Source organism: Phocoena sinus, chromosome 14, assembly GCF_008692025.1.
Source record: "Phocoena sinus isolate mPhoSin1 chromosome 14, mPhoSin1.pri, whole genome shotgun sequence".
NCBI classification, from domain to species: Eukaryota; Metazoa; Chordata; class Mammalia; order Artiodactyla; family Phocoenidae; genus Phocoena; species Phocoena sinus.
In genome coordinates, this window is record NC_045776.1 from 81488333 (window position 1) to 81515564 (window position 27232).

The 27232-nt window shown below is 42.7% G+C and overlaps 1 protein-coding gene across 4 annotated transcripts in view; it reads left to right on the plus strand.

Annotated features, from left to right (window-relative positions):
* Positions 1 to 27232, plus strand: part of P2RX7 (purinergic receptor P2X 7) — a 53996-nt gene that overhangs the window by 24896 nt on the left and 1868 nt on the right. For 3 of the 4 annotated variants that reach the window (XM_032653858.1, XM_032653859.1, XM_032653861.1), the window contains exons 4-12: positions 2280 to 2352; positions 3373 to 3469; positions 8071 to 8151; positions 8779 to 8908; positions 12484 to 12620; positions 20074 to 20164; positions 21445 to 21510; positions 21598 to 21747; positions 23975 to 24076. In XM_032653858.1, the coding sequence (XP_032509749.1) occupies positions 2280 to 2352; positions 3373 to 3469; positions 8071 to 8151; positions 8779 to 8908; positions 12484 to 12620; positions 20074 to 20164; positions 21445 to 21510; positions 21598 to 21747; positions 23975 to 24076 (927 nt within the window). The remainder of the gene's footprint in view (positions 1 to 2279; positions 2353 to 3372; positions 3470 to 8070; positions 8152 to 8778; positions 8909 to 12483; positions 12621 to 20073; positions 20165 to 21444; positions 21511 to 21597; positions 21748 to 23974; positions 24077 to 27232) is intronic. The other variant, XM_032653860.1, reaches the window with a different exon arrangement.

Consider the following 27232-nt stretch of genomic DNA (forward strand, 5'->3'; position numbering starts at 1 on the left):
AGAGGTGGAAGTCAAGGACAGGGCTTGACTCAGTAAATATGGCCAAACCCCAGCGGTACACCAAAATGAAGAGACATTGGTTATAATTATCTATTGCTGCATAACAAACTACCCTGAACCTGGTGGACTTAAAGCAACAAGCATTTTACGAGCTCTCATAGTTCAGTGGTTGACTGACCTTAGCTGGGCAGTTCTGCTGATCTTGGGATCTGCATGGGATCTCTCACGGCGCTGCAGTCGGATAGCGGCTGGGGCTAGCACCATTTGGAGGCTCAGCTGGGGTACCGGGATGGCTGCCCTTCTCTTCCTCTCCGGGAACTCTCAAGGATTCTCCTCCTTTCCGAGTCTCTCCGCATAGTCTTTCTAAACTTCCTCATAGCAGATCAGGTTCCCCCAAGCCAAAAGAAGCTTCCAGGCCTCCCAGGCTCAGTACTAGAGCTGACACAGTATTACTTCCACTGCCTTCTGTTGGTTATTTGGTCAGAGCCAGCCCAGCTTCAAAGGGAAGGGGAAACCCTCTACCTCCCAATGGCAAGAGCGACAAAGAATTTGTGGCCATCATCAACGCATGTGACAACCACAAAAACAGATGATTAAAACGTCTTTTTAAAAAATATATTTATTTATTTATTTATTTGGTTGCACTGGGTCTTAGCTGCGGCTCGCCAGCTCCTTAGTTGCGGCATGCGAACTCTTAGTTGCAGCATGCATGTGGGATCTAGTTCCTTGACCACGGATCAAACCCGGGCCCCCTGCACTGAGAGCGTGGAGTCTTATCCACTGCGCCACCAGGGAAGTCCCACGTGTTTATTTTCTTTTAATTTTGGAATTTCTTTTGGAGAGTAAAATAGAGACAGTTTATCTTCTTTCCTGAGATTTCTTTCCAGTCAATAATCAAAACAACATAGCTTCCCATGAGCCACAGTAAATGATCATTTGTTCATTCATTCCACATTCATCAAGACCCACTACGTGTCAGGCACTCAAACTACAAAGATATGACCCAGGCCTTGTATTCAAATGGTTCATAGTGTAGTTGGAGGTCACAAGGGCAGCAAACCAAGGACATGCTGGGTAACAGGAAGAAAGCAACTTGGGAAGAAAAGAGAACATGAAAGAGATTGAAAACTACAGGAAACGTTCACTGAGCAAGAGCCATGTGCTAAACCCTTTCTCATCATAATTCATTTAATTTTCACAACAACCATATAAGACAAATCTGTTCATTCCCCTTTTACAGGGAAGGAAACTGAGGCTCAGAGAGGCAAAGTTCCTTGGCTGAGGCCACTCAGCTAGAAAATGGTGCAGCTATTGCCAAACCTGGTTGTACCTGGGTCCAAGCCTGGGGACTCCCCTGAAGCTCTGTAAAATTGCACAGAAGAGGCTATTTTCACAGAGGTTCTGGTTTCCCCAAGATGGGCCGGTAAACCTGGTCCCTGAAAAATGGGAAGCCGAGTATGCATAAACCAAGTCATCTCATTTTTCTTTTCCTCATTCTGTCCTCAGCTCTTATTGAAAGCTGATTGACCTCATTTTCTTAGGCCAGGAGAGAGTGCTGGCTGGAGTCCTTTATTTCCACATTTCCTGCTGAGACTTTGTGCCTGTCTGCTTCACTTGTTTCTGGAGCCACAGGGCTGCTTGAACCAGGCCCCCTGCTCTCCAACACAAGGGTTGTCCCCAAAAGTGGCCCCTGGCATACGCTTCTTAGAATTTCATTAATTTTTATTTTTTATTGAAATGTAATTCACATACCATAAAATTCACCGTTTTAAAGTGTACCATTTAGTGGTTTTTAGTATATTCACTGAGCTGTGCAGCCATTATCACTATCAGTTTCCAGAACATTTTCATTATTCCAAAATGAAACCTCATACCCATTAGCAGTCACTCCCATTCTTGCTTCCCTCAGCCCCTGCGACCACTGATCACGCTTTTGTCCATGGATTTGCCTGTTCTGAACATTTCATATACACAGAATCATACAATATGTGGTCTTTCGTATCTGGCTTCTTTCACTTAGCATCCATCATGTTTCAAGTTTCATCTACATCGTAGCAGGTACCAGTACTTCATTCATTCCTATTTGTGGCCAGCCAGATAACATTCCACTGGATGAATGTCCTGGATTTTACTTGTCCATTCATCTACAGGTGGATATTTGGGCTGTCCCGTTTTTTTGGCATTATGTGCAAGCTTTTGTGTGGACATAGACATCTGCCCTTCTGTATCGCAGGGACACACGATGCTTATTCCCCACTACCTTGTCCTTCTCTCTGCAGTACCCCACCCGCAGGACGCTCTGTACCTCTGACCAGGGTTGTAAAAAGGGACGGATGGGCCCAAAGAGCAAAGGTATGTTCTGTTTCTTTTCCTGAGACCCCGTGGGTGGATGGTCTGGAACCTTGGTGACATTCGAGATGCCCAGATTTTTAGCCTCTGGCTCTCAGCTGCCTTCGTCCACCCTCCCCAGGCCATGGATAAGCCTGTACCTGCCCCATGCCTCGACTCTGAACCCAGAGGACCAACTGCTGACTATGAATGTGACTCTAACTCCCAGTGAGAGCAGCTCCTGAAAACCTCGCAGAATTAGTCCCTTCAGGGTGCTCATTGATAGAAAAACTGAATGGCCCATAGCATCATCTGAGTGTTCTAAGTGTTTCCTCTTGAATTTCCCCAAAGGTTGAAAAGGATGAATGTGTACCCCCAGGGCACCTGGGGACAATATTAACCTTCAGAATTTCCAAAGCTCTTGTTTTAACTTAAGGCACATAATAAAAAAATTACCACAAAAAAGAAAAAGTAAAAACCATCATTGTTTATAATACACCTGTACACAAAAAAGCATATGAATATTCAATTCCATCCCATATGCATTTGAGTTGGTGGAGAGGTCATTAATATTATTTACTATTTAACTTTCCCCTCAAAAATTTGTTAATGACACTGATACTCCAGGAAGATGTGCCATGCTTACTCCATGGCTCTGTACATCCTGGTACATGCTGTATGCACCTAGAGGGACTCAGATGCCTGTTTAGAAGCCAAGTTCTAGTCCATTTATACAAGGCAAAAGAATATACCCTGTTCAGCTCCCCCCTCAGCCATCTTTTCTTGCAAAGAAACCAAAAAAATCGAACGGCATCCACGGTCTTTCTGTGTTCTTTTTGATCCTTTTTTGAAAAGCTTACTGTTCTATGTGTTGCTTGCTTGATTTTTCTTATGTAAGTTTGTGGTTTGGATGGGTTTCATGGAAACTGAAACTGCTTGGGTTGAAAAACATAGTCTCTTGCTTGAGTTGAGTGGCGTTTCCTCCCCCCACCCCCCACCTCGTTCTTTCATACATGTGCTTCTACGACCCCTTGACCCCCACAGGAATCCAGACCGGCAGGTGTATAGAGTATAAAGGGAAGCAGAAGACCTGTGAAGTCTCCGCCTGGTGTCCCGTGGAGGCAGTGGAAAAGGCCCCAGAGTGAGTTGTAGGGAGGGGACAGACACGGTGGCCCTCAGCTTTGAGCAGATGAGGTTCTGCCAGGCACTGTTCCAACTTCCCTTCTCAGCACCGTCCCCCCAAGTCCCAGGGCTTACTGGCTTGGTGGCTCCTGTGCCAGGCACACTAGTGGTCTCTGGGAGGCCCCTGATAGTTGTTAAAATACTGAAGTCATTCCATACCAACTGGTAAATAGCTAATACCTTCAACACCCTTGGGTGCCCCTGTCCCTTGGCTGTCCCAGTACCTTCCAGGGCACCCCCAGGTACCTCCTCCAGTGCTACAGCAGGATCCTTTCGGACTGCCAGTGTCTGTACTGAGTGATTAAGGAAGAGAAGGTGGGAGGGAGGGAGGGGAAAAAGGAAAAAGGAAGGAAGAGGAAGGGAAGGGAGAAGAAAAGGAAGGAAAAGGAATGGAAGGGGAGGGCAGTTTTCTTAAGTTAAATGTTCATAGTGACATACAGATTTGGTGGTCCCCTGTATTGGCTCTTCTCTTTAACACAAAAGGTCAGGCCCAGAGGGCAGAACTTGATGTTAAATCTCAGAAACCACTGGGAGGGCTGCATTTCAGCAGAGAATAAGGAGAGCGGGATTCAAATCCTGGCTTTAACACATCCTTGCTGTGTGACCTTGAACAAGTGGCTTAACCTCTTTGAGCTTCAGTTTCCTTGTCTTTAAAATGAGGGTAATAGGACTTCCCTGGTGGTCCAGTGGTTAAGACTCCGAGCTTCCAACACAGGGGGGCACGGGTTCAATCCCTGGTTAGGGAACTAAGATCCCACGTGCCACTCGGCGGGGCCAAAAAATTTAAATATAAAATGAGGATAATAATTGCACCTACTTCACTGGGCTGTTGTGAGAATTAAATGAGATAATACTTGTACAGTGATTGCAAAGTGAGCCCTGTGCTTGGCACACAGTAAATGCCCAATAACACACACACAGATGATCTGCCCCTAGACATGTGGTGGTTCTAGACCAGCACTGTCCAATGGAACTTTCCACAATGATGGAAAGGTTCTGTACCTGCACCATCCAATATGGTAGCCACTAGCTACATGTGGCTATTAAGCACCTGAAATGTGGTTACCACAACTGAGCTGAATTTTTACTTTACTTTAGCTTAAATAGTCACACATGCCACAAATGCCTAAGAGATGTTGGACTATATTGGACAGTGCAGCTCAAGACAAATGTGACTCAGGGCCACACTATCAGTATCTCTGGGGCAAAGAGAAGACTTCCCCAAACGGACTTTTTAGAAGGTTCAGGCAAAAGTTTCTTAGGTCAGGATGCGAAGCACTAGGCAGTATCAGGCCGTCCGGCCCTCAATCATTAATGGCACAACCCTGGTTCATTTGTAGGTCAGGGAAGTTTCTTTGTCACTGAATGAATGTTCAGCACCTGGGTGGGACATCAGCCTACATTCAAGGAGTCCCTAGTTCAAGGCAAGAGGCTTCTCGATTGCCTGTGGTTTTCAGTCCTGGCTCTGCCACCATTCATTCATCAGATAAATACTGTGTATCTCTAATGTTCTGGGCCCTGGGCTGCAATTTTACATGACCCTGGGCAAGTAACTCCCTGAACTTTAGTTTCTTAGATGTTATACGAATGGATTACTAAGATGATTCATTTAATTGTTTGTCCAACACATCCATTACCATGTAGTAGGTGTTAGATATTTATTTTACATGTAACCATACACAATGGAGGCAGTGCTAAATTTTTTGTAAAATTCAAGAAGACCCAGATATGCAGCAGATCCCAAGACTCTTGCTATCTAATATCGGGTTGGCCAAAAACTTCGTTTGGGTATTTCGTAACATTGTACAGAAAAACCCGAACGAAATTTTTGGCCAAACCGATAGACGAGATAAGACACATGTACAGAGGGCTGTAATTCATAATAGAAAATTATAAGTGTCATGAAAGAGGAATAAAGGGGATCCTGTAGTCCTTTGATTCTTAGAGTATTGCCCAGGAAGTGTGGGGTTTAGAATGTTCTAAAGGCAAAGGGTCTGGCATATAGCAGGCATCTGTCGTAAATCAGATTTTTTGTGTGTGCAAGGGACAAATATAACTTTAACTGGGGGGCTTCCCTGGTGGCGCAGTGGTTAAGAATCCATCTGCCAATGCAGGGCACATAGGTTCGAGCCCTGGTCCGGGAAGAACCCACATGCCATGGAGCAACTAAGCCCATGTGCCACAACTACTGAGCCTGAGCTCTAAAGCCCACGAGCCACAGCTACTGAAGCCCACGTGCCTAGAGCCTCTGCTCCTCAACAAGAGAAGTCACCGCAGTGGGAAGCCCGCGCACCTTAACGACGAGTAGCCCCTGCTCGTCGCAACTAGAGAAAGCCCGCGCACAGCAACGAAGACCCAATGCAGCCAAAAATAAATAAATTTTTTAAAAAGCTTAAGTATAAAAAAAAAAAACTTTAACGGGCTTCAGATAAAAAGGACTGTTAATTTTTGGCTTGTGTTTTTGACTCATGTAAATGAGAAGTCCAGAAATACTAGCTTCAGGCGTGGCTTGATCAAGGCTTTCAAATGATGTCTTAAGATTTTCTCTCTCTTTTCCTCCACCTTCCTCCTCTCCCCAGCCCCTAACTATTCTTTCTTCCATTCTGGCTTTCCTTACACTGTGGTCTGGGGTACTCCAGGTTTACACTGTCTTTGCTACTAATAATCCTAGAGAAAATGAGTTTTTCTTTCCCAACAGTTCCCACAAAAATCCTGTAATGTTCTCAGTGGCCTAAGGCATGTGACAATCTATGAACAGATCACTGCAGTCAAGGGATTGGATTACACTGTTTAACCAGCTCTGGATCACTTGCCCACCCTGGGAGCTGTAGGGATGGACAGGAGATGAGAGTGGGCTGAGAGTGGAAGAGACCTGGCTTCCCCAAAGGGAGAAAATTGAGGTGCTACTGCCAAAGGGGGAATTGTTGCTGGACAGGCAAAAATTACAGTGTTCTCTATAGTTATATCTCCAATAGAGCCGAAGTTGGGCTCTGGAAGTCCTGGAATAAAAAGCAGATCATTCTTTTTTTTTTTTTGGCTGCATTGGGTCTTCGTTGCTGCACGTGGGCTTTCTCTGGTTGCGGTGAACGGGGGCCACTCTTCATTGCGGTGTGCGGGCTTCTCATTGCGGTGGCTTCTCTTGTTGCGGAGCACGGGCTCTAGGCGCACGGGCTTCAGCAGTTATGGCTCGCGGGCTCTAGAGCGCAGGCTCAGTAGTTGTGGCACATGGGCTTAGTTGCTCCACGGCATGTGGGATCTTCCCAGACCAGGGATCAAACTCATGTCCCCTGCATTGGCAGGCAGATTCTTAACCACTGTGCCACCAGGGAAGTCCTTTTCTTTTTCTTTTTAATATTTATTTATTTAGGTTGCTCTGGGTCTTAGTTGCAGCGAGCGGGGTCCTTAGTTGTGGCATGCATGTGGGATCTAGTTCCCTGACCAGGGATCGAACCAGGGCCCCCTGCATTGGGAGCACGGAGTCTTAACCACTATGCCACTAGGGAAGTCCCCCAAAGCAGATCATTCTTGATGTCCCCTTCCAAATACCCTCCACCTTTAGCCTGTGCTTCTCCCAATATACATCTGCCACCTACACAGGCATGTCAGGCAACAGTGGTATCTTTTTATGGAGCCAGTTCTCTCCATCTTTAACAGATTGTCAACCCCACAAGGACAAAAACCTCGACTGTCTTGTTCATCACTACATCCCTAGTGCTCAGCCCCATGCCCAGTACAATAAATATTTGTTGAATGAATGAATGCATGGATGGTGGGTGGACCTTCCAGCAGTCGAGAATTTGGGCTCCTCTCACTCATGGAGAATTTTACACTACTCAGAGCCTCTAGAGTGTGAATGATAGAGTCAATTATATATGTGTGGCCCTGTGCTAAAGGCTGAGGATGCCAGGATGAGAACGTTATCTCAGCCCTGCAGGATCACAAAGCCTATTGTGAAAGATACAAACAGGAGTGTGCTGGAGCTGGCTTGTACCAGCTCTGAGCCATTTCTGCTCATCCCTTCCCAACTCCAAGTTCACTGATGTTCTATTGGTAGCTTGAAATCAGCTAGGGTGGGAGTATTTATACCAGAATAATCAGTAACTCCTACAATATCAGGGCTTTTTGTTTTCCTGGAGAGCTGGTTATTAAACGTTTACCAACATACCACTGTGCATAACTAAACATATAATTATATCAGAGTGAGAAGTATTACAGTAAATGCCACGGGGTCTCTTTTGTTTTTTGTGGTTTTTTTGGCCATGCCACGTGGCTTGCAGGATCTTAGTTCCCTGACCAGGGATCGAACCCGTGCCCCCTACAATGGAAGTGCTGAGTCCTAACCATTGGACCACCAGGGAATTCCTTCCACAGGGGTCTTAAGAAGGGAGAAATTCTTCCTGGAGAAGCTGGAGAATTTTGGAAGGTTTTTCCCAGTGGATTGCATTTCTCTTCATCCATCATATTGACCCAAGCAAGAAACCAGAGCCTCTGGTCCATTGGCCCACTGACTCCTTTGGTCCCTGTAGTCACTGGTCCCCATTTTTCATTTCTCTCTTTCAGGCCTGCGCTCTTGGGCAGTGCTGAAAACTTCACTGTGCTCATCAAGAATAATATTGACTTCCCCAGCCACAACTACACCACGTAAGCACCCAGAATGTCTGGCTATATTAGGTATCTACTGCTGTGTAACAAATCACCCCAACACTTAGAAACTAAAAGCAACAAACTTTAATTTTCTCACATAGTTTCTGTGCATCCCAGAATGACATCTGGGTATGACTTCACTGGGCTGTTCTGGCTCAGGGTCTCTCAGGTTGCAGTCAAGCTCTCATCTCCAGACTGGACTGGGGCTGGAGAATACTCTTCCAAGCTCACTCACACAACAGTCAGCAGGAGGGCTCAGTACTTCATCATGTGGACCTCTCCTTCAGACTGCTTGGGTGTCCTTAGGACACGGTGGCCAGCTTTCCCAGAGCAAGAGATCCAAGCCAAAGAGCAAGCAAGTGAGACAGTAACCAAGATGAAAGCCACTGTATTTTATAATCTAATCTCAGAAGAGACACACTATCACTTCTGTCGTATACTATTGGTCGCAGAGACCAACACTGTACGATATGAGAGGGGAATACACAAGGGTGTAAATCCCAGGAGGCAGAATCATTGGAGGCCCTCATGATGCCCGGGTACCACATTGGTTCACTCCTATGAAAGAGATGGATCCCAGTTTTCAATAGAGATGTTTGTTTGTTTGCTTTCTATTATGTGCAGGAGAAACATCTTGCCGGATATAAACGTCACTTGCACCTTTCACAAGATTCAGAATCCACAGTGTCCCATTTTCCGACTAGGAGATATCTTCCAAGAAACAGGAGATAAATTTTCAGATGTGGCAATTCAGGTTGGTGACGTCTTTGTACAGTGGGATGTGGGGGGGTGGGTCAAGGGATGGAGGATGACAAATGGCCAAGAGGCTGGACCACTGGGTCTTAATAATATGCTCATATTTATTGAGCATTTTGTAAATCCATGCATGGTGACAGGGACTTTTCCTGTATCACCTTATCTAATGCCACAACAACTCTATGAGAGACACTCAGTGTATTCGTTTCCTGTGCCTGCTACAACAAATTACCACAAATTTTGTGGCTTAAAACAACACATTTTTTTTTTATACTACTGGAGGTCAGAAGTCCAAAATGAGTTTCACTGGGCCAAAATCAAGATATCAGCAGAGACATGCTCCCTCCGGAGGCTCTAGGGGAGAATCCGTCTCCTTGGCTTTTCCACCTTTTAGAACTGTGCTCCTTCCATTTCTTGGCTCACAGCCCCTTTTTCCCACTTGGAAGCCGGGAGCACAGCATCTTGCTTCAGTGGTCACACTGATTTCTTATTCTGTGTCAAATCCTGCTCTGCCTCCTTCTTTTTTTTTTTTTTTTTTTTTTCTGCCTCCTTCTTATAAAGACCAGTGTGTCTTCAGAGGGTCCACCCAGATAATCCAGGATAATTTCCTCATCTCAAGATCCTTACTTAACCACATCTGCAGTCTCTTTTGCCATTTCAGGTAACATATTCAGAGGTCCAGGGATTAGGACCTAGGATTAGGAATATTTGGGGAACCATTACTCAGACTACCACACTTGGATTAGTCAGGATTCTTCTGGTTACAATTTATAGAAATCCAACTCAAATGATGTAAGCAAAAATTAAATCAAAAAGTAATTTGGGGGCAAATAATAGAAACCAAACTCAAGTGGATTAAGCAAAAAAGGAACCATATTAACTTGTGTAAAAAGACCAGGAAAAATGAACATTCTAGTATACCCAAGGCATCTTCCTCCCTTGGGAGTTTTCTCTTGCTGTTCCCCTCTGCCTGGAACAGTCTGTCCCAGACATAGCATTAGCTGCCTCCTACACCTACTTCCAATATTTACTCAAATATAAGCTCAGTGAAGCTTTCCCTTACCGCTACATTTAAAGCGACAATTCCCACCTCTATCCCAGCATGCCCTATGGCCCTTTCCATGTTTATTTTTATCCCTGGCACCTAGCATTATCTGACATACTATATATTTTACATACCCATTTGTCTGTTGTCTATTTTCCCTGACTAGAATGTAAGTTCCATGATGGCAGGGACATTTAGATTTTTTTTTGGGGGGGGGTGGTTCATTTTTGTGTAATGTTCAGCCCATAATGGACACTCAATAAATATTTGTTGATTGAATGAAGAGTATCATAGATTTAGGCATAGCTGCCTCCAGGAACTCAAATGATGTCTTCAGGAATCTGACTCCTTTCATCTCTTGATTGTTTCCTTAATGATGATGTCATTCTCAGGCATATTCTCCACATATCAAAGCAAAGCCACCAAAGCTCTAGCACTGTGCTATCCAATAGGGTAGCCACAAGTCACATGAAGTGACTTAAACTTAATTAAAATTAAATAAAATTAAAATTTTATTTCCTTGGTCATACCAGCCTCATTTCAAGCATTCAGTAACCACTGGCTATTGTACTATACAGCATGAATATAGAATATATCCATCATCGCAGAAAATCCTATTAGACAATGCTGCTTTAGACTTTCACACTCTATAGCTAGTGGTCCCAGCCAGTAGAGGACTTCTTTTCCTATGGTTCTGGCAAAATGTCTCAGGAAGAGCTCTGATTGGTCTACCTTGGGCCACATATCTATCCTGAATCAATCACAAGGTCCAGAAGGGAGCACTGTCCTGATTGGCCAGGTTTGAGTCATGTGCCCACTCCTGGGGCTTGGAGAGGACATAGCCCCATTCAAACCACTGAGAGTTGGGAAAGGTGTTTCCCCAAGGAAATTCCAGGTAGTTTTCCCAGAAGAAGGCAAATTGGATGCCAAGTGACAAAGGCATTAGATATTCACTGTAATATGTAGAGTGCTTGGCTTAGTGCCTGACAAAAAAATGGCAGTTGTGATTATTCTGTATTATTTCCCCTTTCTCCAAGTCAGAGCCTCCTTGCTACTCATTTCTGTATCCTCAGTATCTAGCATACTGTCTCGAAATGCCTGATTTCATTTATTCAAAGACATACCTTTTTTTCACTTTTAATAGTTTCAAAATCAGGAAGTGCTTTCAGTTGATGGAGTCTCACAGTTTAATTGACAGCATTTTTTTCTTAGAGGAACATTAAGAAAAAAATAAAAAACCCTATGTGTCTTACAAGCAATGGTGTCTAAGATTCAGTGAAATATGATAGTCAGTACTCAAAAACATGTTTGTAGAAAAAAAAAGTACCAAGTATAGGTAAGAGATTAACAGATTCTTTAGAAGTTTAGAGAAGAGAAAGGTCACCATGAATTGAGGGGCACAGGGGTGGCTGAGTGGGTGGGGAAGGATGTTTGCTGGGTCTTGAAGGATGAGGAGGATTTAGCTAGAGAGGTGAGTAGAAGAAACATTTCATTGGGAGAAAAGTCAAGGGCCAAGATTCAAAAATTCAAAGCAGACCGAGCAACTCCACTCCTAAGTATGTACCCACGAAAAATGACAACATATGTTCACACAAAAACTTGTACATAAATGTTCACAGCAGCATTATTCATAATAGCCAAAAGGTGGAAGCAACCCAAGCGTCCATCAAAGGATGAATGGATAAACAAAATGTAGTATGCTCAATCAATGGAATATTCTTCCACCACAGTAAGGAATGAAGTACTGACACATGCTACAACATGGATGAACTTTAAAAGCATCATGCTAAGTGAAAAAAGCCAGACATAAAAGATCATATATTATATGATTTCATTCATATGAAAGTTCAGAATAAGGAACTCTATAGAGACAAAAAGTAGATTAGTGGTTGCTTAGTGCTTGAGAGAGGGGTGGTAACTAAAGTTTACATGTTTTCTTTTGGAGGTAATGAAAATGTTGTAAAATTGATTGTGGTGGCAGTTGCACATATACGTGAATATACTAAAAACTATTAAATGCACAAGTTATGTGGGCATCTGTATCTCAATAAAGCTGTTTTTTAAAAAAAGAAATGAAAGTGCAAAGTGTGTTTAGGGAAAAGCATAGAGATTTCGGAATAAGAGCTTTCTCCAGGGGTGTATTGGGAGATAAGCAGAGAAGATGTGATGGAGCACGATGAATTCCAGTCTAACAAGTTTCAGCTTAAACTTTAATGGAGGGGTGGACATTACAGGTGTCTGATTACAGGAGTGGTTTGTTGAAAGTTATATTTTAGGAAAATAAATTTAACGGCGGCGTGTTCCAGGTGGGAGGAGGAGCAGGGAGATGCGTTTGTAGCTGCCACAGTACTAGTTGTATGAGTTAGATAGGGCTGCACCTATGGCTCTGAAATTTTTAATCAGCATTTTTTTTTTCCCTCAAAAGCCAACTTTTCCTTCAGTGGTGATCACTGTGTAGGGAGATGTCTGATGGCTGCATAACCCATGTCCAGTGGGACTTAGAGATTGTCTCTCGTTGTCTTCCCCAGGGAGGAATCATGGGCATTGAGATCTACTGGGACTGCAACCTGGACAGGTGGTTCCATCACTGCCGTCCAAAATACAGTTTCCGTCGCCTTGACGACAAGACTGCCAAGGAATCCTTGTACCCTGGCTACAACTTCAGGTAACAGTGCTCCAGGTCAGACTTGCCCAGTGACTGGCCACCCTTGGATCCCCAGGGACCTTCCAGGCCTGGCTGAATTGTATCCCCAGCAGCCAGCAAGACTAGTTTTGGTTCCCAAGGCCACAAGAGGAATGTAAAAGACTTCCTCTAAGAGCTAGGCAGTGACTGAATTTTTGTATGAATTATTAAAGAATTGCACACTCTTTGTAAGATAAAAACAAAACTTGGGAAACAGAGAAAAGCATAGAGAAGAGGATAAAAATCACCCATAATTCCTCTATCCTGAGATAATTGAAGATAACCCTCTGGTGAATGTTCCTTCGTCTAACCAATTGTTTTGTGAGGCTTATATGAGATCATATCACATATATAGTTTGGTATTCTGGGGGGGGGGTTTCATATGCCAGGTCACTCAAAATTCTTTGTGACCATCACATTAATTATCATCGTATTCCATTGTGAGTGTAATGATAACGTTAGCTACAACTTAGGGAGGGTATTCTATATACCAGGCATTTATATCACCATCACTAAACCTCACAACCACCCTGGAAGGTAGATATTAGTGTCCTGGGGAAAGCTGAGAAAGGTGAAATGATCTCCCCTAGACCCACAGCTAACAGTATGAAGCTCCATAATCCTAACCTAGATCACTAAGACCTTAAAACACACCCTTTCCCTTCCATCTCATAATTTTCTCACCATTCCGCCATTATTGGATATTTGCGGTATTTCTGATTTTTCTTTATAAATAACTCTGTAGTGTATATCTCTGTACATATATCTTTGTTTGAATCCCAGATTATTTCCTTAGGATAAGTTTCTAGAAGCAGAATTATTGGATCAAAGGTTATGAGCATTTTACCATATGCTTTCAGGTTTTAAAAATACTCTGTGGCTATATTTTTCATTTCTCGGATTTATATTCAGTTCTTTTTCAAAGCCACCTATTACTGTTTCAGTGAGATCCATTCTTAGCTTATGGATCCTACTCCTTTTGTCCAATCTACTGTATAACCCCTTTCACACTGAACTGTAGCAACGTGGATGGGATTTCTCTTTGTGGGGCTTTGGAATATTTGTTGGTGGACTTCGGCAGAAATGATCTTGTGCAAAGTTTTGCGTGTGCCATGGGATATGGAGACATTCTTCTGGGGTGATAATTTAATTTTGTAGTTGTTCCTGCCAGGACTGTATGGCATCTATCAATTACAAACCAGTTTTTAGTTTAATTTCTTGGTGCTGGGTGTCTTCACTCCACTAGAAGTATCCCATCCCTGCTTCCTTGCTAAGTAGGGCATCTGCAGCCTCAGCTCCTTTCCCAAGAAGTATGTTAAGACTCTAGCTGCTCAGATACAAATCTGATCTGGTACTCCTAGGGTTCACGTGGCTTTAGTCCCCACTTACCACTCATCTCTAGCACCTGCCCTTCCTTGTTTTGAGCTCAATAATATATTGATATGACTTTAAAAAATACTTTATCTTGCACTTCTTTGTGTAAGTGCAGTGGGGTGGGAGGTGGTAGTGGAGGTGGTGAGGCAGCCTGCCATCTTGATTAGAAATCCTTTTGGTGAGAACATTTTTTTAAAATAAATTTATTTATTTTTGGCTGCGTTGGGTCTTCGTTGTGGTGCACGGACTTTTCATTGTTGTGGCTTCTCTTGTTGCAGAGCATGGGCTCTAGGCACGTGGGCTTTAGGAGTTGTGGCTCGCGGGCTCTAGAGCGCAGGCTCGGTAGCTGTGGCGCACGGGCTTAGTTGCTCCGCGGCATGTGGGATCTTCCCAGACCAGGGCTCGAACCATGTCCCCTACATTGGCAGGCGGATTCTTAACCACCGTGCCACCAGGGAAGCCCAGTAAGAACATCTTAAAGACTCCTGATACCTTGGGTAACATTGCTTCCTCACTGCAGTTTTGTCTAATTTTTAAGGTTCTTTGTAGTACATCGCCTATGCTTCTAGCTTCTGGACTTCAACCCTATGAATTCACTAGAATTCTGGTTCATTTTCACTCTTGAGCTGGCTAGTGCTGGTTTTGTGCTGATCTATTCTTGTTTTGATGCTCTGCACAGTTCAGTCCTCTGCTCCTGACTTTTTCCCATTGGTGATCTTGTGCCCCTAACTTAGTTTCCATGTTACCTCCTACGTCTGGATAATATTTTCAGCCTGTCCCTACAACACGGGGCCAGCAGTAATTTGGCCTCTCAGTTTGAGGCTTATAACACAGTCTCCATGACCTTTCATTTCCTGTGGGAGCCAGGCAGGGGTTCTGTGACTGTAATTATGGCTGGTCATTTTGTGCTCTGGTTCCAGACACAAAGCAGGCTTTTGCTGTTTCCTTTTCAGAGAGAGTTGCTGAGTATATCCCTCAGTTATACAATTTGCTTAAGAAGCTGGTAGGATGTTGATACTGGCATTCTTCATTCATTAAATATATATTGAAGAAAAAAATATTTGTTGCCCCAATGGGTATACATTGGTAAACAAAATAGACAAGTTACTGCTTAGCATATATCCTTATAGGACATGACTATACATATAAGACAAAAATATAATTAAAAAACTCCAAGTCAACATCATTAGTCACCAGGGAAATGCAAATTTAAACCACAATGAAATATAATGACATGCCCACCAGAATGATGAAAATTAAAAACACTGGAAATTCCAAAGGTTGGCAAGGAGGAGGGACAACTGGAATTCTCCTACTTTCCTGGTGGGAGTGTAAAATGGTACAACCACATTAGAGAATTGTTGGGAAGTTTCCTATAAAGGTAAACATACATCTATCCTCTAAACCAGAAATCCCACTCTTAGGTATTTACCCAAGAGAAAGGAAACATATCTCCACAAAAAGATTTGTACATGAATGTTCACAGCATCCTTACTCATAATAGGCAAAACCCAGAAAGAACCCAAATGTGCAATAACAGGTGAATGGAGACATAAATTGTGATATATTTATATAATAAAACACTACTTAACATAAATAAAAATGGAAGAAATTACTGATACACACATCAACATAGATGAATCCCACAGACGTTACGTTGAGTGAAAGAAGCCAGACCTGAACGAGTACATTCTATAATGCCATTTATATGAAGTACAAGAACAGGCAAACTTATCTGTGATGATAAAAGGTAGAACAATGGCTGCTGGGCTGGGGTTTGGGGGTAGGAAGGAGAAGTAGGAACCAATTGGAAGGGAGCACAAGAGTTTTCTGGGGTAATGGAATGTTCTAGATGTTGGTAGGGATCTAGGTTACATAGAGTATTCATTTGTCAAAACTCATTGAATTGAACCCTTAGGACTTGTGCATTTTATTATTATATGTTAGTTATACCTCAATAGAACAAACAAATCCAACAAAACCATTTCAGATGATGATAAATACTTCAAAGAAAATCAAACAAGATAGTGTGATGGGGGTGTGGGGAAATGCAACCAGAAAAGGCCTCTCCAAGCACAGGATAGGACCCCCATAGGCATCATGCACTTTCCTGAGGACTGAGCTTTCCTAGTTAAGAGAAACTGCACACATAGGAGTCCATGTTAGGGAATCAACTTGCAAACATATTAGCTTTTCTGAATACTTTTAGTACTAATGGTCTGGACCAGTGGTTCTCAAAGTGCGGGTCCCCATATCAGCATCATGTGGTATCCTGTTAGAAATGCAACTTCTCAGGCTCTACCACAGACCTACTGAATCAGACACTCCGGGGACTGTCTTCATAAGCCTTCCAGGTTATTCTAATGCAAACTTAAGTTTGAGAATCACTAATCTAGACCCTCGATACTCAAATGTGATCCTGGAACCAGCAACATGGGCCTCACCTGGGAGCTTGTTATGATGTACAATCTCAGCCCCCACTCTCAATTTACTGAGTCAAAATCTGCATCTTAAGATTCCCAGGAGACTCATGTGCACATTAAAATCTGAGAAGCACTGGTCTAGACTATATTTTCTAGCATCCCAAATATACTTCCTTCTTAGATGATTCATCTGACTATATTTTCTTTCTACAACCAGGTTGCTAGCTGCCTGGGAGAATGAATAAAATAAAGTGTCTACTTAATCTGAGCATGCAAGTACAGGCCAAAGTACACGTGCACGTGCAAACACACACACACACATTCACTGCTTCCTAACCCTTCTGCTAGCACTCTTATTGCGTTCTGGAGGGGTCCACTTAAGCAAATGGCTCTATTTATATTTTATTTAAAGCAGCATCATTAACTGGCAAGCAGGCTTCAAATTTTGTTTTTGATTTTGTTTTTGGCCTGCAGAATGTTCTGAAAGTTGAGACATTCTATGTAAAAATATGGACTTCCTACTTTTTTTGAAAATTAAACTATTTGAAAAAAAATCAACCCATTTGACAACACTGGCTTCATATTCCACAGGGAGCACTCAGCTAGAGCTGAGTATCAGTGGTTCCCCTTAGAAAGGCCATGTGGCTCTTGGTTTGCCATGGTCCTCACCACTCCTTATTGCCTCTTACCTGGCTGCATCACTCATTTCTGTTATCTGGCCCCTATAGGCATTTGAGTTTGAGACCCTTGGCTAAAGGCTGGCTGAGATCAAGATGTAAGAGGATTTTGCCTTCTCGGGGTCAGTGGAATTCCATCCAGGGCCCTGAAACTAGCTCCTAGTTTAGGTAATGTTTTGATCATTCCCAGCTGCTCTACTGAATAGGCTTGTGGCCATTAGCAAAAAGAGAGGCCTGGATCAGTGGTCCCCGACTGCCCTCACAGGCTGTTTTTACAGCAATCAGCGGACGCATGCAGGGCAATGTACCAATCAGATGTTATCAAATGTTCTTCAAGTCACTGAGCTAAGCCTAAGAACATTAGCTCCTGGAGAGATCTGAGCTTTCTGAAGAACTGGTTGTGATGTTAATATTCTTTTAGAACAAAGTTTTAGAGCATTGGTTCTCTGGAATAAGCACAAGAAGAAATCTTTAGCCAAAAATAAAATGTCAAGATCTGACAGGTAACTGGACAAGTTATTGTCAAATAGCCACACAAAAGGGAAGGAAGTTAGAGGTTATATGAGGTTTATGAGAAAATATAAATTTCTAAAACATAGGAAGTTGAAGGAATTGATCACGTTGCAGAATTTTGTCCTTTACCAAAAGATCCATGGCAAAAGATCCTTTTTCAATTATTCAGTTTATTTACAAGATGTGTAAAGCAGGGAAGACCCACACAGAATAGAATGCCTGATGTGCTTCTCAGAATGGGTGTGCGTGTGTATTCATTTCCTATGGCCGCTATAACAAATTACCACAAACTTGATGGCTTTAAACAACAGAAATTTATCTCTCACAATTCTGGAGGCCAGAAGTCCAAAATCAAGGTGTCAGCAGGGACATACTCCCTCTAAAGTCTCTAAGGGAGGATCTTTCCTTGCCTATTCTAGCTTTTGCTGGCTCTAGGTGGTCCTTAACTTGTGGCTGCATCCCTCCAGTATCTGCCTCCATCTTTACATGACATTCTCCTCTGTGTTTCTGTTTCAACTCTCCCTTTCCTTTTTCTTATAAGGATACAGACATTGGATTTAAGACCCACCCTAAATCCAGGACGATCTCATCTTGAGATCCTTAACTCATTTACATCTGCAAAGATCCTATTTCCAAATAAGGTCACATTCACAGGTGCAGGGGTTAGGCACTTGGACTTATCTTTTTGGGGGGACATTATTCAACCCACTACAGAGTGTAAAAACATCCTTGCCCAGGGCCTGGTGTTCTGAGTGTGGCCCACTGATCACCTGCATCAGAACCACCTGGTACCTTTCCTGGAAATACAGATTCCTAGAAACACCTCACACCTTTTGAAACCACCCTTTGGGGGTGAGGCCCAGGAATCTGCCTTTTGAACACACTTCCCAAGTGATTCTTGCCCTCAGTTTGAGACCCACTGTACAAAGACGCTGAAAGCAGAAATTCAAGTATTTACTATACAATGTTAACCTTCCAGCAAAACAGCTTGCATAGAGAGATAATGCAACCCTGGGGCATGGAGTGGTGATGCATGCTTGCTTTGTATTTTAAAAAACAAATCAATTAATAGAGCAGAAGAAAGTACTGTCATGGAGTGAGAACAATCAGATGCAAAGAAACTGAAACCCCTTTGGCCAAAAACAGGCACTGAAGCGCCTGAGAATATCTAACTGATCTCAATGTCAGATCGTAAGTTTAAAAAGCATAAGAATTTCAGATGTTCCAAACTATATTTTGGCAGAGCATCTGTTTTCTCTTTTCTTCTCTCCCCACACCTGTAAATAGATTATGAATTAATAACTCAAAGAAAATATATGTCCTTACCTAAAAACAGCCACCAAAAGTGGTAAGAGGGAGGGTCAGATTTAAAAGTTTTGTGAGGCCTGTGGCTTAAGCCTTCCTAATTATTCATGAAAAACAAAACATGACACTTTCCCTGACTGTAGCACTGATGAGGGCTGCATATTTTGGGTGACTGTGATTTGTGCCCAGGTCCTAATTTATAAAGGTGACTGAGTAGTAACACAGAGAAGTCAATGCCCTTGAAAGAAGAATTTCCCGAGAGGTGGGGCACACCAGGTCACACAGGGCCACAGGGAGAAGCACCAGGTTTGGTCAGGGGTTAGCAGGAGAAAGGGGAAAGCACAGCCCAGAGCCTTTACTGTGTTTTCTGTGGGAAAGGAAAGGCAGGGCAAGGGAAACAGCTTAGGATTGGCTAGTTTGAGTAATGTTGGTGGGCTCTGGGCTACAGGCGTTGTCTCTGGTTGTCTGGTACCTGGCCCTGGGCAAGTTAGAGCAGGGGAAATGTTGGCTGGGTGTGTGAAAGTTAGATACAGAAGGTGGCTGGAGATATGGACTCAGGATTGGTCAGAGGGTTTGTAACATGATTTTCACATACTTGCAAAAGCTGGATGGCAGGGGGCATGTAAACAACATTGCCTGCTAGTTTGGCCCTGGTGATAATGGATGCCAAACAGACAAACATAGAATCTTAAGAAAACACAGAGCAGATTGCTGAGGGGCACCCTGTTCCCAATCCATTCATTAGTATCTAAGATTCACCCTCCCCCTCTTTGTTCTAGAAGCTAAACTTTTCCCTCTTAGAGAATGATCAGAGTGCTTGAAGTTATTTTTTTAAATTTCTCTTGTTGTTAACCCTGTATTGGTTTAAAATTGTTCATTTTAATCTTAAACTAAAACACAGACTTTCCATCATCCTGTGATGCTGGAAGTAGAGAAGGTGACGTGGAGAAGTGGTGCCTTGGTTCAAGGTGAAGAGACAGAGAATTTCATGGGTTTGGATTGTGTTCTTTCCTTTGCCAACCAAAGCAGAGCTAGAAGACGGACAAAGAAGACTAGATCGGCTACTGGTTCGGTTTTTCTTTTCATAAAATACCAGCACTTCCAGAGAGATCTTTATAAATATGTATCCTTTTCCTCCTACAGATATGCCAAGTACTATAAGGAAAATAATACCGAAAAGCGGACCCTGATAAAAGCCTTTGGGATCCGTTTTGACATCCTGGTTTTTGGCACCGTAAGTCTCTTCTCGCTTTCAGCCACTGGCATCTCCGTTCCTATGACTGTGTCTTAATTATTGCTGTAGTGTCTCAAAGGGTGAATGTTTTGGTCATAGTCGTTAGCTGGCACTGTGCATCTTGCATGTGGGATCAGAGACGGGGAAGAAATGTTCTTGTTCTTGGACAAGTCATCTAATGAGTACAAGAGTGGGCTTGGGGAGAAAACCTAATACTCAATTTTCAATATACTCTGATGCTTAAAAAAGAGAGAGAAAGAAATCCCTCTGCAAAATACTTTGTAAGGAATCCAATTCAAATGGGCTTAGGAAAAAAGTAGACTTTTTTTTTTTTAGTTCACATAACTGAAAAATCCAGAGGCAATTTTCAGGCTTCGGGCAGCATGAATCCAGATGTCTTAACAACATCATCAGGAACCTGCCTCCCTCCATCTCTTACATTTGTTCTCCTCTGTTTTGGTGTCATTCACAGCGGGTCATCTTATGCAGTGGTGTCAGCAGCTACTTATACCTTAGCAATTTAGCAACCTCAGTGAAAAGAGAACATCTCAGCAAAAGCCTCAGCAGATGCCACTGGCTTTGACTGGCCCAATATGGGCCAGATGCTCACTGCTGAACTGTGACCAGGGTCACTCGCAATGGCTGGTCTTACATCAGCCCTGAACCAGCCCCTTCCCCGCAAACTACATGGACTGAGTATGGACACAGATGGTTCTCCAAAGGAAAACGGGCATGCTGTCTCCAGAAGGAGGGGATGCTGGGTATGCAAAAATCAACAGATGCCCACATACCTTGTCTGACAGCGTATTATTTATGTAACATGGTGATAAGCAGCACAAGAATCGATGAGATATAGTGAGAGGAGAGGACACAAAGACACTGAGAATAAAAACCACAGGGACATCTATGGGAAGAGTTTGTGCAGACATTCCTTCCCTCTGTTTCCAAAGTAATCTCAAATCACTTTTAGGGAAAGCTCTTTTGAAACCCTCACCTTGAATGGAATAAAAAACTTTCAATGGTTCTCCTCTCAGTGTGTGAGTTCCAGTGCTTATTTGTTTAAAACATCCATGTTTTCAAGCACATCCTGAAAGGCAGAAGCAGGAGGAATGGGATTCATATTTTGTCTCCTTAATCTTTGTTGCTGTGAACACTTTGAATGCATCTGTCAAATTCACGGCACTAGACTCCCTCCTCTGCTGGAACTTACAATTACATGTTAGAGCAAAAGAGCATTGCTCTGAATTTCAACCGGGTAACCTTTTGTATTCTGTTTCCAGGGAGGAAAATTTGACATTATTCAGCTGATCGTGTACATCGGTTCAAACCTCTCTTACTTTGGTTTGGTAAGGGATTCTCTTTCTCACATTTTATGAAAATGATTTGGCAAAAGGAAGTTTCACTGACATGGTGCTTGTCTGGGTTTTTCCCAGGCCACTGTGTTCATTGACTTTCTCATCAACACTTACTCGAATAAATGCTGTCGATCCCGTATTTATCCCTTTTGCAAGTGCTGTGAACCCTGTGCAGTCAATGAATACTACTACAGGAAGAAGTGTGAATCCATTGTGGAGCCAAAGCAGGTAAGGCTTGCTGTGTCTATGGGATGTTAAAACACCTGTATGGCCCATTGGACGACGGAGAAGTTTGCAAAAATAAGGCCAAGGGCTTCCCTGGTGGCGCAGTGGTTGAGAGTCTGCCTGCCGATGCAGGGGACACGGGTTCATGCCCCGGTCCGGGAAGATCCCATGTGCCGCGAAGCGGCTGGGCCCGTAAGCCATGGCCGCTGAGCCTGCGCGTCCAGAGCCTGTGCTCCGCAGCGGGAGAGGCCACAACAGTGAGAGGCCCGCGTACCGCAAAATAAATAAATAAATAAATAAATAAAAAATAAGGCCAAAATCATAGGTGTAATCAATCCCATGGTGGATAATTCTCTGAACTCTACCCCAATCCACCATCTCTCAGATGAATCCTTTAGTTTTAGTGAAGAATAGACACAAAAATGGAGAAGCAAGATATAGGGAAAACAAATTTTTATGTTCCAGGATTTGTCAGTTTTGTCAGATTTATTAAATTGGTTGTGTAAGAAAAGTATAATGACTTTGGAGAACAATTTGTAAATCTAGTAACATTTAAATGGGACATACTTTACAGCCTGGCATTTCCACTTCTCTATACTTGCCTTAGAGAAACACTCACATGGGTACCCACGTAGTACACATGTACCAGATGTCCATCACAGTGCTGTCTGTGACAGTGAAGGGGAGCATCTGCCCAAATGTCCAATAGGTGAATAGTGATATAAACTATGATAAATCCATAGTAAGGAAGGCCTGGTACCAGTTTTTAAAAATGAGGTAGATTATAATAAAAGCAAACGTTTACATAGCATTTCCAGTGCTACGTATACATTAACTCATTGAATCCTCACACAACCCTACAGGTAGGTTTATGGGATTATGATTATTAGCAGAACTCTAGATAGGTGTTATTATTATCTCTTTCTATAGATGAGGAAATTGAGGCACAGGAAGGTTAAATAATTTGCCCAAAGTCATACAGTTAGTAAGTGGCAGAGCTGAAATTCCAACTCAGGCAGGCTGGTTTCAGAATCCATGTTTATAACCACTATGTTACAGGTACTGGCATGAGCAAATATCCAAGACATTTGTTGACAGGAAAAAAGCAAACTATGGAACAATATATATGGTATGATACATAGGTTAAAAAGCAACAATACACATAAACTAATTCTATGTTTTTTCTACATGTATATTATATATGTCCATTTATATACACACACATATAGATTCTGTATATTTTCTACATGTATTATACACACACACATATAAATGTGTGTGGGGAGGTAATATACGTATAAAAAAAGGTGCTGGACATTCATAAAAGTGATAACAGTGGGGGCTTCCCTGGTGGTGCAGTGGTTGAGAGTCTGCCTGCCGATGCAGGGGACACGGGTTCGTGCCCCGGTCCAGGAAGATCCCACATGCCCCAGAGCGGCTGGGCCCGTGAGCCATGGCCGCTGAGCCTGCGTGTCCGGAGCCCGTGCTCCACAACGGGAGAGGCCACAACAGTGAGAGGCCCGCGTACCACAAAAAAAAAAAAAAGTGATAACAGTGATTGCTTCTGGAAAGGAGCCTAGGATGGGGGAGTGGTCAGAGTGGTCAAATTTTAGTTCACCTCTATGGTTTTGATTTGATTAATTTGGAATTTACTACATTGACTCCATGATTTCCTCCAATCAAAGAGAAATCTCTGGTATTTAAAAACAACAGAGGGTTTCTTTCTTTTATCCAAGAACATTGCTGTCCTTTTTTAGCAGCTGAATGCACAATTCATTGTTCATTGTACATGTATTTGCAATTAAAGTAAAAGTTCATCTTTGCAACTAAAATTAATCACCATTTCATGGCCCAAGATGGGATGAAATTTAATGAAAATATAAATAATTTAAGATTCAATAGTATAACTTTCTGGAGATATTCAACCTAGAGTAACTGAAATTGAGGGAACACAACAAAGGAATTTTACATAGCACTTGGGGGACCTACAGATATTAGGCAGTAAGCTGTGGATACTCTAAATCTACAAATTAAGGTGCTTGGGGATCAATTTCTGATTTACCTTTAGACTCGGAATCATTCTTTCTTTGTTAGCAAGAGTTTTTGGTTAGCTTGTGTAACAGGTTGTCATTTGGAAATAGGAATAACTGTTGCCTTTAGATATGTTCAGATATGCAATTCGTGATAATTCTGAACTAAAGTTGGTAACATTTTAATCTTTATTTCCTAGACATTAAAATATGTGTCCTTTGTGGATGAACCCCACATTAGGATGGTAAACCAAAGGCTACTTGAGAGAAGTCTGCAAGATGTTGAAGGTGAAGAAGTGCCAGTAAGTTATTTCGTCATTTTTTTCTTCTCGGTCACGCCACGCAGCATGCAGGATCTTAGTTCCCCAATCAGGGATCGAACCCGTGTCCCCTGCAGTGGAAGCGCAGAGTCCTAACCACTGGACCGCCAGCAAATTCCTGTAGTCTTTTTTTCTTTTTTAAGAGAAAACTTACTATTTTATTTATTTATTTACTTTTGGCTGCATTGGGTCTTCCTTGCTGCGTGCTGGCTTTCTCTAGTTGCGGCGAGCGGGGGCTGCTCTTCGTTGCGGTGCATGGCCTTCTCATTGTGGTGGCTTCTCCTGCTGCAGAGCACGGGCTCTAGGCACACGGGCCTCAGTAGTTGCGGCACACGGGCTTAGTTGCTCCGCGGCATGTGGGATCCTCCCAGACCAGGGCTCGAACCCGTGTCCCCTGCACTGGCAGGCAGATTCCCAACCATTGCACCACCAGGGAAGCCCAAAACTTACTATTAAATATAAATATATCTAGAAATGTGTATAAATCACAATTGATGACAAAGTAAACCACATGTAACAAGCACCCAGATTTAAAAAGTGACTATTACTAGCAGAAGTCCCTTTTATGCCTCCAAATTACTACCTTCCCTTAAAAGTAGTCATTATCCTGTATTCATGGTTAGTTTTACCTCTTCTAGAATATTTTTATTTAAAAATTATTTTTATAATTTTTAAAAAATTTTAATCCTATAGTATGTATTCATTACATACTCTGTTGAGTGTCTGGCTTCCTTCCCTCAATATTATTTTTGTGAGAGTCATCCATGATGTTGTGTATAGCAATGGTTCATTCTCGTTGTATAATTTCCATTTTATAAACATTCAATTTATTTATCCATTCTATTGTTGAATGAACTACCTATTTGGGTAGTTTCCACTTTGGGGTTCATGCCAATGATGCTGCTACAGTAAACGTATGGCACCTAAGAGTGGAACTGGTAAGTCATAAGGCAGGTGTGTGTTCAGCTTTAGTAGATACCACCTAACAGTTCTCTGAAGTGGGTGTTCATTTTTTTTTTTTTGCGGTACGCAGGCCTCTCACTGTTGTGGCCTCTCCTGTTGCGGAGCACAGGCTCCAGACGCGCAGACTCAGTGGCCATGGCTCACGGGCCCAGCTGCTCCGTGGCATGTGGGAGCTTCCCCGACCCGGGCACGAACCCATGTCCCCTGGCATCAGCAGGCGGACTCCCAACCACTGCGCCACCAGGGAAGCCCTGAAGTGGTGTTCTAATTCACATTCTCCCCATCAGTTTTGGCTGCTGGACATCTTCACTAACTGCGTTAGTTTTCTACAGCTGCCATAATAAATGACCACAAACTAGGTAACTTGGAACAACAGAAATTTATTCTCTCACAGTTCTGGAGGCCAGAATTCTGAAATCAAAGTCTGAAATCAAGGTGTCAGCAGGGCTGTACTCCCTTTGAAGGCTCTAGGGGAGGTTCCTTTCTTGCTTCTTCCAGCTCCAGGAGCTTATTACACCTGTTAGGATGTCCAGTACAATACTGAATAGAAGTGATAAGACCAAGCATCTTTATCTCATTCCCTATGTCAGAAAGAAAGTTTTTTACTTCACTATAGTACTTGCTGTAGGTCTTTTTATTTTTTCCGGCCTCACCCCACGTCTTGCGGGATCCTAGTTCCCAGACCAGGGATTGAACCCGGCCCACCACAGTGAGAGTGCCACGTCCTAACCACCGGACCACCGGGGAAGTCCCTGCTGTAGGTTTTTAAAGAATGCTCTATCAGATTAAGAAAATTCCCCTCTGCTCCTAGTTTACTAAGAATTTTTATCATGAATGGATACTGAATTTTAAAATAACGTGTTTTTTCTGCTTCTTTCCAAATAATCAATGAGTTTTCTTTTCTTCTGTCATGTGGTGCATTACACTGATTGGGTTTCAAATATTAAGCCAACCTTGCAGGAATCTGCAATAACATCAGTTTGAGTGCGATGTATGATTCTTTGTATTTACTGCTGGATTCAATTCCCTAATATTTAAGAATTCTACATCTCTTCTTGAGAGAGTCTGGCCAAAATTTTTCCACTCTTGTAATGTTTTTACAAGATCTGGGTATAAAGTGAACTCCTGTGTGTTGGGGTGGGTGTGGTAATATACACATAACCTAAAATTTACCATTTTAATCATTTTAAAGTGTGAAGTTCAGGGACTTCCCTGGTGGTCCAGTGGTTGGGACTCCGTGTTCCCAATGTGGGGGTCCCGGGTTTGATCCCTGGTCGGGGAGATGTATCCCACATGCCGCAACTAAAGATCCTGCATGCTGCAGCGAGGATCCTGTGCACAGCAGCGAGGATTCCGTGTGCTGCGGCTGGGAGCTGGCATAGCCAAATAAATAAATAAATACATAATTTTTTTAAAGAGGAAAAAAAATAAAGTGTACAGTTCAGTGACATTTAGTATATCCACAATGCTGTGCAACCATCACCACTATCTAGCTCCAGAGCCTTTTCACACCCCAAAAGGAAACCTTATATCCATTCAGCAGCCACTACTCACTCACTTCTCCCCAGCCCCTGGTGACCATTAATCTGCTTTCTGTAGATTTCTGTATACATGGATGTACCTATTCTGGACATTTCATGTAAATTGAGTCATACAATATTTGTCCTCTTATGTCTGGCTTCTTTCATTTAGCATAATGTCAAGGTTCCATCCATGTTTAGCTAAACATCCATGTTTAGCATTTGTCAGCACTTCATTCCTTTTTATAGCTGAATAATAGTCCATTGTATGAACATAACATTTTTTTAATCCATTCATCCATTGACAGACACTTAGGTTATTTTCACCCTTTGGTTACTATAATAGTGCTGCTGTGAACATTCATGTACAAGAACCATTCAATTTTAATGTACTTAACTCAGACTTTCTTTGTCTGGTGAATGAAGGTATATGTCACAAAGAATAGACAAAAATGATGGCAATTATGGCAACTTCCACTGGAGGATAACAAATGGATTTTTTCAGAAAAGAGAGCATGGTGAGAAAGGAGAAAGCAGAGCTAAGTCAACAAATATTTACTGTCTACTATGTGTGGGCACTGTCCTAGGCATTGGGAATGCAGGCAGTAAACAAAGCAAACAGGGCCCCTGCTTTCATGTGGAAGAAGAATCATTA